The following is a 16357-nucleotide window of genomic DNA, read 5'->3' on the forward strand; positions in this document are numbered from 1 at the left end:
TTCAGAGGAACAGAATAAATAAATAAATGAGGAAGTCCTTTATGGCAATGACCAGTAAGAAATGGAACCTGTTGGGCAGCCAAATGAGCCCAGAGGGCCAGTCATGAATTCATGATAACGGCTGCTGGCTGAACACCAATCCTTGCACCCTAAATAGTGGGAAAAAAATCAACAACAGAAAAAAAAGCCTTCTGCTATCCCATCTCCTTTACTGTTTGCTTTGTCAGACTCTGAGGAGATGACAATCACTCACAACACAGAACTGAATAAGAAAATTATCGGCTGCCTCAGCCAACGCACTGTGGCACAGAGTTGTCAAACTCTTGCAAATTCTGTCGTAAGTCTCCGAGCGAATGTTCCTGGGATTTCTAAAGAAGGCCAGAAAAACTCCCTTTCATTGAAAAGGGAAACCTCCCTCTTTCCTCAGTACAGCACCTCTGTGCTGGATGGACCAGGCAGCAAAGGGCGCTCACAGCCCCTGCTCCCAGCACGGCCTCGGGGCTGGGGGCAGGTCTGAGGAGGGCAACTCACCCTGGAGAAGGCACGCAAGAGAATGAAACCAGATGTTACAAAAAAGAATATAACGCTAGGGTTGGTGCTCAGCTTCAGTCAGCGTTTGGTTTGCTGGACACAAGCCATTAGAGAGCCTTTGGTGTGAGGCAGAGGAGCTGGGGGACCACAGCCACAGGCTCTGCGCTGCCTGGGCAGCGTGGAAATTCAACACAGACCCACACGCGTGTTGGGAAACAAGGAACTGAGAAAAGGAGCACCGTGAAGAGGAACCCAGGGCAGGGGAGGTGGCACCAGGTACAGAGGAAGACGCAGGTACGATGCCCAGCCACGCTTCAGCTCAGCGCTGCTGAGGGACCTGGCACCGTGGCAGCACTCACCGCGGGCTCCTCGCCCCGGCTCCCCGCTGCCTGAGGGCCCGGGGGCCCGGTCCGGACCATCGCCAGCGGCCCCGCCTCGGCGGAGCCGCGAGGGAGCCTCAGCCCCGCCATTTCCCCTCACGACGCGCCGCCCGCGCTATTCCCGTACGGGGTTACGCAGGTTGCGCAGCCGCCCCGCCGGGCCGTACGCAGGTGGCGCAGGCGGGAGCGCTATTCCCGTACGGGGTTACGCAAGTTGCGCAGCCGCCCCGCGGGGCCGTACGCAGGTGGCGCAGGCGGGAGCGCTGTTCCCGTACGGGGTTACGCAGGTTGCGCAGCCGCCCCGCGGGGCCGTACGCAGGTGGCGCAGGCGGGAGCGCTGTTCCCGTACGGGGTTACGCAGGTTGCGCAGCCGCCCCGCGGGGCCGTACGCAGGTGGCGCAGGCGGAGCGGCGCGCCGCGATTCCCGAAGCGGGTTACGCCAGCCGGCGGCCGGCGGGGGCGGGGCGCTCCGGAGGCGGCGTAAGGAGGCCCCCGCCGGCGGGGCCCCGCCTCAGCCGCGGCGGGGGAGCAGGAGGAGCGGAGCGGGGCGATGTGGCAGCGCTCGGTGTGCGTGGGCCTACTGGCCCTGGCGCTGGGCTACCTGTGCGTGCTGGGTCCCGAGCTGCCCCCCGCGGCCCTGCGGCAGCTCTCGGCCTCGCTGCTGGGGACGCTGCGCCGCGCCCGCTCGCTGGAGGCGCGCACGGTGGCGGCCTGGCAGGCGGCCATTGTCCGCCCCGCGCGCGGCTGGGCGCGCGTCGCCGTCGGGTAGGTGCGGGAGCGCGCGGGGAGCGCCCCCTGGCGGCGGGGCTGGACGGGCATCCCCAGATCCCGGTGTGTGGATGGACATGGATGCGTGCGGGGATGGATCTGTGTGTGGGGATGGATGTGTCGGGGCCTCTGCACGGGTAGGGATGTACCTGGGGTGTATCTGCCCCACTCAGGTGAGACCCCCCCCTGCAGAGCTGCCTCCAGCTCTGGGGTCCAGCAGCAGAAGGACGTGGAGCTGCTGGAGCGAGTCCAGATGGGGCCACAGAGATGATCTGAGGGCTGGAGCCCCTCTGCTGTGGAGCCAGGCTGGGAGAGCTGGGGGTGTTCACCTGGAGAAGAGAAGGCTCCAGGAGACCTGAGAGCCCCTTCCAGAGCCTAAAGGGGCTCCAGGAGAGCTGGAGAGGGACTTGGGACAAGGGCCTGAAGGGACAGAACAAGGGGGAATGGCTTCAAACTGCCAGAGAGCAGGGTTAGATGGGATATTGGGAAGGAATTGTTGGCTGTGAGGGTGGGGAGGCCCTGGCACAGGTTGCCCAGAGAAGCTGTGGCTGCCCCATCCCTGGAAGTGTTGAAGGTCAGGTTGGATGGGTCTTGGAGCAACCTGGGCTAGTGGAAGGTGTCCCTGCCCATGACAGGGGGTGGAACCAGATGATCTTCAAGGACACCTTCCAGTCCAAACCATTCCATGATTTCCTCAAGAGTGCAGCTCCTCCCCACTGCTCCATCGGACCCCAACTGAGGGGAGGAATGACCCAGAACACTCCTGTGCTGGTGGTTTCAGGGTGCTGTGGGGTTCAGGCCCCGTTGGCAGCCTGTCTCCAGAGACCTTGTCCCCTGTAAAACAACTTTACATCCAGAGTCTGAGGGACTTGGAGCTCCTGGCCCATCCAGTTCAGGCTGGCAATAAATAAGTACCAGAGACAAGTTTATAAAGTGGAGAAGGGAGCAGAGAGAGGAGAAGGCAGTGGATGTCGAAGGCACCTGTGCATGCCCAGGGAAATCCAACATTCTTCTTTTTAAAGTGGAAAGAAAACAAGGGGAAAATTCAGGAATATCACATTGACCTCAAATGCTGGTTTTAAGACTGACCATTAATGCGGACATTATATAGAGCACCTCACTCACTTCCTTTTAAATATAAAGACTGGCAGGATAACTTGACTTTGACTGGAAGATTCAGCCTTCAGGTGTTGGAAGGAGTTATCCACCCCCATGGCTGTGGAGCTGTGTGCTGGCAGAGGAATGTGACTTGGTTTCATCCCCTTGGATCTTTAACGATTCATTAAAACATAAAATTGGGGCTAAAAGGCTGCTTGAGCTTATCATTTCTTTTCCCTGCTGTGCCAGGGTATTTCTCTCTCCTCTGCAGGAGATGATGCACATCCAGAGGATTTCTGGGCTGGTTACCTCGTGGATTGGAAAGCCTCAGGGCTTTTCGTGTCCTTTATTTTGTGTGATGCAGCTTTCACGTGTTGTGGCCCTTGTGAGGTCCCTGCCAAGGAGGAATGCTGGATGCTGGGCACTCCACACTGACAGGGAGCAGGAACTGGCCTTGGGAGCGTGGTGGGAGACGCTGAGAAAGCCAGAGATCCTGCAAAAGTTTTGTAGATGGTTTTGGATCCCTGTCAGGGGAGTGTGGGGCAGAGGAATAGAAATGGCACTTGACAGCAGGTCCACAAGATGCTTAAATAATTGCTGGTATCATCTCAGGAAATATTTGGTATGTGTTGGTATCTCTCTGAAACCACAGGGTGAAACAAGGGCAGGTGTTCACAAATTGTCTTCCTGGAGGTCTGGTTCCAGGCAGAACTTTCCTGTTCTCTAGTTTGAACTAGGCTGTGATTAAATTGATGTAATTGATAAGGAAATAGGGACTGGAAGTCAGGTTTTCCATAAAGCCTGGACCTGCTGAAATGGTTTTTATCCCTCCCTAACTATTGCAGGGTTTTTCTCCTGCTTTCACTGCATGCTATTTCTGGAAGTTAGGGATCGTCCTTTAGAAATTGCAGTTTTCAAATATTTCAACTGACAAATCGCTCTCTTGACTTCTTATAAACAGAACCAGCCTGTGTGGGGAGTTGGTGTGTGGGTTTGAGTATTATTAGGAGCAGCTGAAACTCAAGAGGCTGATCTAGCAGGCTTAGATACTTTCTGCTTTGTTTTTAACAGTTTTGAATCGCATGCACATTTTAAACCCCAAAGATATATATTTTTAAAAGCTTCTAAGAATTAAAAATTAATTATTTGGTTATTGTGCCTGTTCTTTTTTTGAGTGAGTCTAAGGCAGCAAATGAAGCAAACCTGTATTGTAACATACTCAACCACCTTAGGACCACACAGCTCACTCTTCCTTGTTTTAATCCAGCAGAAAGGTAGAAATCCCCCTCTCCTCTGCAGTGCAATAAAGGCAAGTCAAAGGGAGAAGGCTTTAGGAGAGAATTTCAGGGAATTCCAGGGCCTTTGTGAGGGGTTTTTTTCCATTTGGTTGGTTGTTCTCCCCCTGAACAGCCATCACTACCTGGGGCGTGATCTCACTGTGTTGTCTCACAGGTTCCAGACAGAGTCAGAGTATTCCCAGTTGAAAGAGATCCACAGGGATCACCGAGTCCAACTCTCAAGTGAATGGTCTCCGCAGGGATCAAACCCGTGACCTTGGCATTATCACCACGATGCTCTGACCAGCTGAGCTAATCTCAGTTCCCTCGGATCCAGGTGGTTTTCCCAGGACGCCTTTCCCTTGTCTCTTCCAGCGTCAACGCCTGTGTGGACGTGGTCCTGTCCGGCGTGAAGCTGCTGGAGGCGCTGGGTCTGGAACCGAGGGATGGGAAGAACCACGCGGTGCTGAGCTCCGGGCAGGACCTGGGGGAGGCCTTCACCCACTTCATGGAGCGAGGGGCGGCCGCCGAGCGGTTCTTCAGCGACGCCGCGGCGTTCCGGGACATCGCACGGACGGCCTCGGAGCACCCTGCGGCACAGGTGGGGCTGCACCCAGCACAGGCCTGGGGAAGCGTGGTTCTTACCTGCTGATCACCTGTGACTTCCATTTTCCCTCCAGTGAGAGAGCAAATCCTTTAGGAAGGGAACTTGCGGTGTAGCTTGAGTGTGTGAATGATTTTCCACAGGATTCTGCCCCCGCTGCAAATAGGAGGGGTTTAAATTGTCTCTCCCCTGCTGACGTTCCAAAAATGAAATGTCAAAGATGCCTCTTTAAGAATATTGTTATATGAGAGCTAGATGAGGCTGAGGCTGTAAAAGTGGCTCTAACACCTTGGAATGAGGCAGGGAGCAAGGAATCACCTGATTCTTAGCTGGATCCTTCCATGGCCTGTTTTCTGTCAGAGAATCCCAGAATGGTTTGGGTTGGAAGGGACCTTGAAGCTCATCTGGTTCCACCCCCTGCCATGGGCAGGGACACCTTTCACTAGCCCAGGTTGCTCCAAGCCCTGTCCAGCCTGCCCTTGAACAATTCCAGGGATGGGGCAGCCACAGCTGCTCTGGCCAACCTGGGCCAGGGCCTCACCACCTCACACCCAACAATTCCTTCCCAATATCCCATCTAACTCTGCCCTCTAGCAGTGGGAAGCCATTCCCCCTTGGCCTGCTTATCCAAAGTCCCTCTCCAGCTCTCTTGGAACCCCTTTAGGCCCTGGAAGGGGCTCTAAGGTTTCTCTGGAGCCTTCTCTTCTCCAGCTGAACACCCCCAGCTCTCCCAGCCTGGCTCCAGAGCTGAGGGGCTCCAGCCCTCAGAGCAGCTCCGTGGCCTCCTCTGAGTGTCTGTGACCCTCATGACAATCCACATTCATTGGTTTCAAAGCTCACATCAGTTTTCTCACTGGGAAGTTTGACCTTTCTTACCTGAAGAAAGGTAGGAAGGTTCCTCTCACTCCACGTGGGCACAGGGACCAGGATTCACTTCAAACTCAAACTGGAGGAAGAGCTGTTGCAATTTTTAAACGATTCCTTGGCAGCCTTGCTAAAAACCCACAGGTCACCCACTGCCACAGAGAAGTTGCACAGGAGTGAGGGCTGTTTATGTGCTGAATGAGTAGATTCCTTCAGCACTGTCAATGTTATGAATTAATTGATTTCTACATGGCCATTACCTGAAGGTGAATATTTAGATTTAACAAAAAGAGAACACTCAAGTTGTTGAGATTCTCACAGAGAACTGTAAAGTTGTTTTGCCTTCAGCTTTAGTAACTTGGGTACTGCTGGACTGTGTTCTAAAAACCCAGAATCTCCAGGCTGTGCCGAGGACTGAACATGTATAAAGGTCCCCCAGCAAGGGGTCCCACACCCTGCTCTGTTTGTTTTACAGCTCTACGTGGGAGGAAACGCTGCTCTCATCGGGCAGAAGCTCGCGACAAATCCAGACCTGAAGGTACACACACACTCCAAAGATTTCATGCTGTTTGCTCATCTTCTTTAATTTGCTTGTCTCAAGCAAATTACTTCCCTGCAGGTTTTGGGGATCTGGCAGTTATTTCTTGGGTTGTGGTGGAACATATGGTTGGCCTTCCAAGTAGAAAACACAGCTGATTTTTAAAAATTGAATTATTAACTTCTTAAAAATTATCTAGGTGATGCTTACATTTTGGCAAGGGACATGGCAGGGAAACCTTAGTTATTTTTTCCTGTTTTCTAGATCCTCCTTTGTGGCCCAGTTGGCCCCAGACTCCACGAACTGCTCGATGACAACGTGGTCGTGCCACCTGAATCCATGCAGGAAAGAGATGAATTCCATCTTATCTTGGAGTATCAAGCAGGTACCTTCCCAAAGGCAGAGTGTTGAATGGGAACCCCAGACATCACTGGGATTGATGCACAGCCCTCATGGGTGTCATTCTAAAGCTGCACAAACACTAAAATGGTCCCTGAAAACACAAAGGGACCATTTAACCACATGCAGGTGAAACCCAGAGTAACCCTCATGTAGTGCTGAAACAAATCCACGTGTTTTCTTGACATTTAACTTGTGATCCTGCCCAGGAATACAACAGTTCCCACCTCCTTGCCTCTGTTTGCTCCACCCCAGGTGAGGAGTGGGGCCAGGTGAGAGCACCCACTGCCAACCGCTTCATCTTCTCCCACGACCTGTCCAACGGCGCCCTCAACATGCTGGAGGTGTTTGTGTCCAGCTTGGATGAATTCCAGCCAGACCTTGTGGTGCTTTCAGGACTTCACATGATGGAAGGGCAGAGCAAGGAGGCGCGACAGAGGCGGCTGATGGAGGTGAGATATTGCAACGCCCGAGTCTCCCAGTTTTCCACTCCAGCAAGTGCTTCGTGGCAAGGCCTTGTTTTCCCAGGGTGGAAGGTGTAGGTGGGCTGTGCCTCCAGCTCTCCCACAAACCCCAGTGTTGCCTGCTAAAAGGAGACTGGGAACTGCAGGAATGGCAAAAGTCTAGTTCTGTAACAGTGACTTTTCTTAGATTCAGTGGGTTGTCTAAGGAAGAAGAAGGGCTGGTTGCCTGGCTGGAGAGCACTGACCTGGTTGCTGGGCTTGTCTAGTGGCTAAATCACACCTTTTCTATCCCAGATACCGAGGTTATCCAGGTTATAATCAACACTGGCATTCCTTAAGCAGCATCTTACACCACCTGTTTTACAGCTGAGTTCTGGTCCTGATGCAGGGCACTGGCCTTTTTTTGTGTTCTAGGATCAGCTGTTCTACAGTTCCTTCAGATTTATGAGGTTTTGGAATTAGCCCATGAGAAAGGTGCTGAGCTGGGTGCAGAGTAGGCTTGGATACAGTTTTCCTGCTCTGGAATTCTGAAAACTAGCAGTTGTTTTTATTTCCTCCCTTAGCAGTACATCCACTGGTCAGACATCTCATTTGAGATTGTGTTTAAATCCAGGCACAGGAAGATTATAGTATGTGTATTTCAAGTCCAAACCCTTTTCCTCCTCCTGTTTCTTAATAAGTACATGTTTTAGTGTTGTTTTTTCTATTTTCCTGTAGGCTGTGGCCTCCATCTCTGATATCCCTACTGACATTCCCATTCACCTGGAGCTGGCCAGTATGACTGATCAGGATTTTATGAGCAACATTATGCATCAGGTAAGGAAAATGACAGGACATGCTGTTTTTGTCAGGTTCAGTATCACAGTGCACACACTGGTACATGAGCATAGAAATGAACATTTAACATCAGGACTATCCGTTAAAGGATTGAATCTGAGCTGAGTTTATAATTTAAAAAACCCCTCGATTTCTTTGCAGGAGTTCTTTCCTGCAGATCCTGGTGGTTCCTTTCTTATCCTGACACAGATCTGATTTCAGTGTTTATGAGTGTTTCATCTGAAGTTGATGTTTTGTTACTCTTGTCCAAGTGTGTGTCTAGAAAATTAATTGCACCAATTGGAATGTTTCCTTGGCTGAGTAATTCTTGCCAACTTGGAGAAGTGCAGTGACTTTGGGCTGCATCTCTCTGGGAAACTGGGTGCTGAGCACACCAGGTTACTGTAACACCCACACCCTGAAGGAGGAATCCCAAATCTGACTGTCCCTGTGAAGGCAAACCCGTGGTTCCCGTGTTTCTGTTAGCAGGTCTTTCCCCTGGTGAACTCCATCGGGCTGAACGAGCAGGAGCTGCTGTTCCTCACCCAGGCTGCCTCCGGCCCCCACGCCTCCCTGGGCTCCTGGAGCGGGATTCCCGACGTGGGGGTGGTCAGCGACATCCTCTTCTGGGTCCTGAAGGAGCACGGGAAGGCGGCGGAGCGGGCGTCCGACCTCACGCGGATCCACTTCCACACCCTGGCCTACCACATCCTGGCCACCGTGGACGGGCACTGGGGCAACCAGGCAGCGGCGGTGGCGGCCGGGGCCAGGGCCGCCGGCACCCAGGCCTGCGCCACCGACACCATCGACACCAGCAGGGTCCTGCTCAAGGCCCCCCGCGAGTTCCTCACCTCCCACACGGAGGCTCCCGCCAAGATCTCCCTGAACCCGGACGAGCCCGTGGTGCACTGGCACAGGGAAGGCATCTCGTTCCACTTCACCCCCGTGCTGGTGTGCAAGGACCCCGTGCGGACCGTGGGGCTGGGGGACGCCATCTCCGCCGAGGGACTGCTCTACTCCGAGGCCTATCCTCAGTAGGAAACCAGGAACTTCTCCTTCTCCAGCGCCGCACGGTGTCTGAGACCCGTGGATTGGGATTTGAGGCAGTGGTGGCATAGGAACAGAATCGGGGTGTGGTGTGTTTTCTGGGTGTAACTGAAAAAGAGCCAAAGAATAATTCCAGGTATAAACTGTCGGCACATTCCAGTCACTGGGCAGTGACTCGAACGCTTCTCGTGTGGGTGCAGATGTTTTAGTATTTAATGTGAAAATTGGCTTTGTCCTGAGCAGGAGGAGAGGGAGGCAAAGACCAAAATCCCTGGCTGGTGTAGGTTTGCTGTTTGTAGCTCAGAATGGATCTTGTCTGGTAGTGCTGGGAAGTGCAGCAGGAGAATTCCCTGTCTGCAGATCCCAGGGAGAGCACAGCAGTGCCCGGCCCTGCCTTGCCTCTGGTAAATTCCAAATAAAAGGCTTGTGGCTTATCTCCTCCCAGCACACTGCAAACCTTCCCTTGCCTGGGGCAATGATGGAATTTTTGCCTGGTGAAATCATCTCTCGGTGTCCCCAGAGGGAGCCACGGTCCCAAAATGTGATGCAGACTGTACCTACTGCAGGCTGTGCAGGTGATGCTGGGTATCTGTGACTTAAAGGTGTTCAGCTGAGCCCCAGCAGCCTGTGTTTAGCTTTTGGGAAAGTGGGAGTGAAGACAATTGGGGTTTTTATTTGGGGGACAGCTCTACTTCCCTGTCAGGTGGCCCCCAAAGCGTTACCTTGTTTGCTGTACACTAAATACCTTCTCTGCTGACAGCAGGGGCTTCCAGGTGCTGTGTTACAGAAATGCTCTCAAGTGCTGGAGACTCGATTTTGGTTGTTTGAGAGTGGTTGTGCCAAATTCTTCAGTCTTCTGCTCTCCATTCAGAAGGGTTAATATATTAGGGAAGGTCCCTCTGGAAGCTCAGAAGCTGTAACAGCATTTTCCAGGTCAGACTGAAGTGAGGAGGCCTTTTTAGGGTTTGATGTTGGAGGTTTTTTGACTAGGTCACCAATAGTTTCTTTGCTCTGGCCTTTGAAATTAAAAAAGCAGAACCCTGTGTCCTTGTTAAATACTTCTGGTTTTTTTACCTGTTCACAGTCACACACCACGAACTGCAGAGCACCAGCCTGGGGTTTGTGTCTTTCCAGCATGGTTTGTCTCTGGCCACTTCAGGAACTTCAGGTGTATCTGCATAGCTCTCACAGCCATTTTTCAGAACTGGATTAAATGCCATCAGCCTGTCTGGGCAAGCCTGTGCCTCACCAGAGTTTGTAGGAGGTCGTTTAAGGTCAGTCTTTGTGTCTGCATGGAGGGGAGGAGAGTCTGTCACTCAGGGTGGAGTGATCTGTCTCAGTAACACTGTCATGCTGCTGTCAGGGATGTTCTCCTGTTGGAAAATCCATCCTGAATGCTCTGCAAGGATAAAAATTGGCAGCTGTTGTACTTGCACTGACTCAGCACACAATGCTGGCTGTCAGTGTGTATTCAGCTTTCCCTCTGAGCAAAGTCTTCTGTGTTGTACAGAGCAGAAATACAGTCACTGCTGTGTTTTCCTGCAGCTCATCCCATCCTGAGCTTCCCTTGACTCTCAGCATTTTATCTTGGTGCAGGACCTTCTTAAGACTGGAAGTATTTCTATCCAGATTATTATTTTTATTATTATTATTGATAAACTGTAGCACAGGACTCTGAGTTCTGGTTTAGTCTTCCTAAATTAAAAATTAATTAAAAAACCTCTCAGCTGTCTGAGAGGTCCAAGGCCATTAACAAGGTCATTTTGCAGCCTCTCCCAGTGGCCAGGGCCACCAAAGGCCATGGATCTGCCAGGTGGAGAACTGAGCCTTCCTGGGTCCCACTTTCCTGACACTGGGCCAAGCTGTGGATTCTCAAGTTGGAAACAAAACAAAACTAAACACACACAGGCTGTCACCAGCAATGGCCCTGCTGCTGTATTTCACTTCTCTCTTCCAAAAACACTTCCAGGGATGTGAGGCTGATTGGACTGACATTCCCTATGGCCACTTAGAACCACGGGACTGCACTTACAGACCTTGCCCAAGGGCAAAGTTGTGCTTGTATTGAACAGGAATGTGACAGGCCTAAAGTGTCTCTTTTTTAAGCTAGTTTGAGTAAATAATTGGTGTAAACAATTACAAAAAAGGAATTTGTTGCTTAGCAATCACCTGGGCCTTAAAGCTAAACTCCAGTTATTAACTCCAGTTAACTCCTCCTTCCTGCTGTTCCTGTTCTTTCTCCCCAGGTTACATTTCTCCCGTGGGTGCCCTGGGAATACCTGGCACTGTGAGTCACATCTCAAGTGCAGCAGCTCATGGTGGCCAGGCTGCTGCTCCATCCAGATGTGCTTTATCAGGCACACAGAGCTCACCTGCCACCAAATGCACTTCCCAAGGATAATCCTTAAGCAGCTGTGCTGGTGGGATCCAGGACTCAGTTCTGAAACAATCTATATGATAATAAATGTGAACTGGATGGAGGGGCCCAGCATGTTTTACATGCTGTGAACATGATGTGCTTAACTTCCCTCTGCCTTCCCAAGGGAATGACAGGCAGGGTGGCAGAGCTCCTGAAATCCTTCCCCTGCCTGTGCAGTCTCACACCCCTGCACAGCCTCAGTAGTGACAGCACAGAAAAGCTGCTCTAAAAGCTGCAAAAATACCAAAGCTTCAAACCCAGGCTTCAAGTGACTCTGCTCCCCCTGATCCTGTCTCTACAAATTGTGTTTGTTCTCCTGTGTTACTCATACCTGGAAATCCACAGTGCTGGAGGCCTCAAACCTCAGCCAACCTCACACTCCCAAAGAAGGGTTTCCACTGGAAATGTTTATTCACACACATTTTGCTGGAGGTGCAGCAGCTGAGCTCAGCATTGGGACATCTCCCCATGACAAAACCTGTGCACTTGGGTATTTCCATCTGTGTCCCTGCAACCACCTTGGTTTGGGTTGTTTTGTCTTATCCAGGATCCAGAATGAGCATTGTTCCCATCTTTTCTGTGCCTGTCCCTTACTGAAGGTCAGGTGGTGGATTATTTGAGAGGTGTGAACCACAGGAGGCTGGCAGAGTCCCAAAGGCCACGTTCCTTCACTGTGCCCTTGGTGCTCACCATGGAAAAACCAATCCCAAATCTGCCTCTTCCCAGTTTAAAGGCTCTTTACAGTTTTTTCTCCTCTCCAGGAGAGTTTCACAGTGTTGCTAAGGAATGACTTGATTTTCTATTTTTACTTCTGTGTTTCCTGGTTATCTCCTGTTGGGATATGTGAGATCCAGTTATGTTTGCTCTTCCCTCCCAAATTCCTTTTTACAGAACTGGTGCTGTAAAGTTCTTCCTGAGCCTTTAGCAAAGACCTCAGCAGCTGCTCTGACCCAGGTTAGATGTTGCCTTAGAGCTCAGCTCCACTCAGCCACTGGAATCCAAAGCTTGGACAGCAGCAGAGCACTAGATCCACTCCAAAACCCAATGGAAAACCCTCAGCACTTGTGCTTGGCTTTTTTTTTACTATTTAGTCTGTAAGGATATGCTGAGTTATCAGGAATTATGTGCCACAGGTGACCTTTCCAGCCACATCCTGAGAAAAGAGTTGAATAGTGGGACAGTTTTGTGAGAATGGTACAACAGAACTCGATTTCCAGTTACCCCAAAAGTTGGTTTGGGCTCTTTTTGGCACTTGCAGCTTAGGTAAGTTAGGGAGATAAGCTCAGGAAAGCTGAGGGTTGGGAGTGAGTGACCAGCTAAAGAATCTCTGTGCTAATATTTGGGTGCTGCCTCACACGTTCAGAGCAGCTCCTGTCACACAACGTGCTGCCTTGCTATTCCTGGGCTAAGGAAACTCACCAACTTTTAGAGAAAACAGGAGGAAAAACAGAAAAATACTGGGTCTGATTAAAGTCTGCAGTGAAACTTGGATCTCAGAGCCAGGAATGCTGGTCCTGTCTGCCCAGAGACAGCAGATGAAATTCTCCTCCGTAACAGATGGAGCAGTTCCTTGTGTAATGTCTCAGGTGGATCCAAGCTGAATTCTCAGGGAGTTTCCGATCCAGACTGGTGGGAGGATGTTCCCTCAGCCAAGGGGACGTGCAGGTTGGAATGGCACACGTGGCCGTTCCCGTCTGTGCCGGGAGCTCGGGAAGGCGCCTGTTCCCAAACAGCCTGGGATCAGCCTCTGCTGAGCAGATCCCACGGCAGCTGAGGAACACAAATCCTGGCAGGAATTGTGAAATGCAAGTGGGGGCAATGAAAAAAAATACCCAGAAAACCTCCCCCCGTGAATTTCTCAGGAAAGCTGCTCCTCGCTGCAGCCTGGGCAAAACTGGGTTCAGAGCTCACCTGGATCTTCCATTAAAAACATGGATTTTTTTGGAGCAGTTTGGTTTGAGAGAGTGGTAAAGCTTTCCTTGTAGCAGAACTGGACTTTATCTTACAGAAAAGTCTTGGCAGATGAAGCACTTGTTGCAACACGTGCTCCTTTCGAGCACATTTATGTGTGGAGCTTATTATTTTAGTCAAGGTTTACTTCACTGAGCACTGCTCCCTGTCTGTCTCTGTAGAGGAGGTTTTGCCAACTGAAACCCACTTCCTGACTGGGAAATCTAAATTTTTAACATCTTAAAGACCCCTGTGTCCACCTGGCTCAGGCACAACTGAGCAAACATGTACAGGAGCATGGCAGGTATCCACTAATCCTGCCTGTGCCATAAATCAGCATCCAGTTGTCTCAGGGACCTCAAAACCAGATTTTTTGGGTTGAACATACGTTGCTGGATGAATAAATTATTACTCTTGGCTGAAACAAGGTCTTGCTGCCCAGGCATTTATGTTTGAGTGTCTTCTAGTTTGTTTTCTGTGCAGAAGCCAAGCTGCAGAGAACCCTATGAGCTCTGTGATTTACCCGGGCTCATCAAAGATGTTTTCCTAAAAAGGGCAAGAAAAGTCCTAAAGCAGATGGTTTCTGCCTCCCTAGAAATTAGGCTCATTATTGTTTTCCATCTTAAAATTTCCATTATGGGGGGAAAAGAGAAGATTAGAATTATGGCTGATGCCAGAAACAGGTTTTGGAGCATAAGGTGTGATTTCCAAAATCCCTAAATGCCTCAGTGCAGTCCTGCTGAAGAGTCCCTTGCTTAATTCCAGCCGAATGAACAGTCCAGCCTCATTATCATTAGCACAAAAAAGCTCTCCAGAAAGATCCTAGGAATTTACTGTGTGCAAATGCCATCATCACCAGAGCCAGGGGAGGAGAGGGGGCAGGACGAGGAATTGCAGTTCTGTTTATTATCCAACTGGAATTACATATTTAAAAATGCTTCCCAGGAAGTAGGAAGGTGCTACTGCTTTTTCACAGAAGGAGAATTGGTTCATTATCTGTTTAACCTCTTCACCAAAATACATATTTAAAATAAATCCCTTCACAGGTACCTTCAAATGCTGTATGTGCTCCCTGTGTGACATTTACCCTATCAAAGCATCCTAGGACAAAAATCTGTCTTGAACTCAAGTTTTGGGGCTGAGGTAAAGAATTCCCAGCCCCTGCCCACCCCTGCTCTGCAATCCTCACCTCTTCCTCCCAGGCACTCTGTTACACTGCAGGAACTCCCAGTGTAAGAAGTTTAATGTGAATAAAAATGTCTGCACTGTACCTGATTCACCTGCTCCTGGTCTGGTTTGTTTCAATTTGCCAGCGCTCCACAAAAAATCCTGTTTTCTTCAACTCCTGGCAGGATGGAACCCTTACAGGAGGGAATCCTTACAGCAATGCTGCCCTGGAGCTGTACTGACAGAAAAACCCAGCAGAGAGAACAGCTGGGGGGAGAAACAGCCACATTTAAGATCAGCAGTTTGGGCCATCAAAACAGAGGGGAGAGTGAGGGTTCTTACTCTGGTGTTCTCCAGGGAGCAGGAGAGCACTTCAGTTCCTGGCTGGGCTCTAAAGATGCATTAATGTCATTCTGGGTCACAGCAGCAAACACAAAGCACAGCTGAAGGATGGGGACGGACCCAGAGCCCTGCTGGTGCTGCTTTTACACTGTTGCCTCAGAGAAGTTTCCATTACTAACCTTCCTCTCCTGGACTGTTCATTATGGAGGGATACAATCCAACAGAGCAGAACTAAAAGCAGGAAATACATTTTCAAACAGCTGGGGAGCTCAAGCAGCAAACAAAGAGCCCTGAAGGTTCAGTTTGCTGGTTCTTTGTGGAAAATCAGCTGCTCACCAGTTCAGCCGCTGATTCCAAGTCACTACAGCTGCTTTGCTAGAGGGCTTTGTAGAGGGCTCACACCCAACCTGTGGAGAGCTGGATCCCCATCCTCCAGCCTCTTGCAGTGACCACACTAAGAGCAGCTACACATCAACCTCTTCTGATCACTGCAACGACTTGGGACAGAGCCCACGTGCTAAAAATCACTGACAAAACAGCTGCATCCAGACTAACTGACAGTGGGGTGAAGCCCAGCAGGGCAGGGAGGAGCAGGTCCCTCTCCCAAGTCCCAGGGAGCTCTGGAGGTGCCCAGAGCCCGTCCTACTCCACTGCCTGCTGGCTCCTGTGCTCCTCCTTCCCCTGCTCCGCGTCCCCTGCGGGTGCCGAGCTCTCCTCGGGGCTCGTTTCCAAGTCCTGTTCTGGTTCCAGAGGCAGGGAGGGACGCTTTGCTGGCAGAGCTGGTGTTCCAGCACCTGAGGAGAGGACACAGCAGGAGTTACTCTACAGCTACACATGTTGTGTCTATTCTTTTTGCCCATCCCATCAGCACAGAGATGCAGAACAATCACAGCTATTAACTACTCTCCGATTCCTTCTGCCCAGCATTAGTTTATTGATAAGGAGTTATCCAGCCAGAGATCTGACAGCCCAAAGTCCTGCTGAAAGGAAGCTCAGGTATAGGATCTCACTCAGCTGTGAGAAGTCAGTACAAACTTAGGAATTAATTTATGCTTTGGAAGGGAAAACAGTTCTCAAAATCACAGAATCCCAGACTGGTTTGGGTTGAAGAGACCTTAAAGCTCATCTCATTCCCCCCCTGCCATGGGCAGGGACACCTTCCACTAGCTCAGGTTGCTCCAGGCCCCATCCATCTTGGCCTTGGACACTTGCAGGGATGGGGCAGCCACAGCTTCTCTGGCCAACCTGGGCCAGGGCCTCCCCACCCTCACAGGAAGTGCCACTTTCAGTTCCACTGAAGCTGGTTTATGCTCAAACCAAAGTATTGTCTTCAGTTCACAGCTTTAGCAAATTTGGGGAGAGCTTCCAGGCAGTTAAAGTAGCTACATGCAGAATTAAATCAAAACAGGACAGAAGTGGTTTCTACACTTAAATTTAGGCTGACAACCAGTATTATGAACCAGCTCCCTTTTCTGATAAGGACAATAAAGCCCTTCAGGTAAACTCTAAACTCCTGGAGTGTTTTACTTTTCAGATTTTCTGGCTAAGTCTTCCCTGCATGGTAAGTTAAATCCATGCGTGAGAAATGGAACAGGTCCTTAGGGATGCCAAAGAAAGAGTCCTGGATTACACAACCTCTCTCCTGGTTCAGTCTCCAGGCAATGAGACCAAGAGTGACAGAAAATCACCAGGA

The 16357-nt window shown here is 50.8% G+C and overlaps 2 protein-coding genes and 1 long non-coding RNA gene across 5 annotated transcripts in view; 1 reads left to right on the forward strand and 2 right to left on the reverse strand.

The window, feature by feature from the left end:
* The window catches only part of LOC135420776 (uncharacterized), a 59588-nt gene extending 58547 nt beyond the window's left edge, over positions 1-1041 (reverse strand). The window contains exon 1 of the long non-coding RNA XR_010433724.1: positions 891-1041. This is a non-coding gene — a long non-coding RNA (uncharacterized LOC135420776). The remainder of the gene's footprint in view (positions 1-890) is intronic.
* Positions 1042-1370: 329 nt separating this feature from the next.
* ADPGK (ADP dependent glucokinase) lies at positions 1371-14430 on the forward strand. Of its 2 annotated transcripts, none has more exons than XM_064668589.1 (7): positions 1371-1676; positions 4430-4655; positions 5998-6060; positions 6325-6445; positions 6715-6911; positions 7641-7739; positions 8226-14430. In XM_064668589.1, exons 1-7 carry the CDS (start codon positions 1462-1464, stop codon positions 8775-8777), a joined length of 1473 nt encoding a protein of 490 aa, XP_064524659.1. In that variant the 5' UTR covers positions 1371-1461; the 3' UTR covers positions 8778-14430. The 2 variants fall into 2 exon arrangements, with proteins under 2 accessions (XP_064524659.1, XP_064524660.1); XM_064668590.1 differs by having other exon boundaries at positions 8229-14430.
* Positions 14041-16357, reverse strand: part of BBS4 (Bardet-Biedl syndrome 4) — a 35597-nt gene continuing 33280 nt past the window's right edge. For both annotated transcript variants that reach the window (XM_064668586.1, XM_064668587.1), the window contains one exon: positions 14041-15458. In XM_064668586.1, coding sequence (XP_064524656.1) covers positions 15307-15458 — 152 coding nt within the window. In that variant the 3' untranslated portion in view covers positions 14041-15306. The remainder of the gene's footprint in view (positions 15459-16357) is intronic.

This window comes from Pseudopipra pipra, chromosome 12 (assembly GCF_036250125.1).
Source record: "Pseudopipra pipra isolate bDixPip1 chromosome 12, bDixPip1.hap1, whole genome shotgun sequence".
Classification (NCBI taxonomy): domain Eukaryota; kingdom Metazoa; phylum Chordata; class Aves; order Passeriformes; family Pipridae; genus Pseudopipra; species Pseudopipra pipra.

Excerpts from the sequence above, each read along its gene's own strand:
- ADPGK (XM_064668589.1), top strand. The coding sequence starts at position 1,462 with ATGTGGCAGCGCTCGGTGTGCGTGGGCCTACTGGCCCTGGCGCTGGGC. Across the intron at positions 4,656-5,997 it reads CGGAGCACCCTGCGGCACAG|CTCTACGTGGGAGGAAACGC; the intron begins GTGGGGCTGCAC and ends TTTGTTTTACAG. Across the intron at positions 6,061-6,324 it reads CGACAAATCCAGACCTGAAG|ATCCTCCTTTGTGGCCCAGT; the intron begins GTACACACACAC and ends CCTGTTTTCTAG.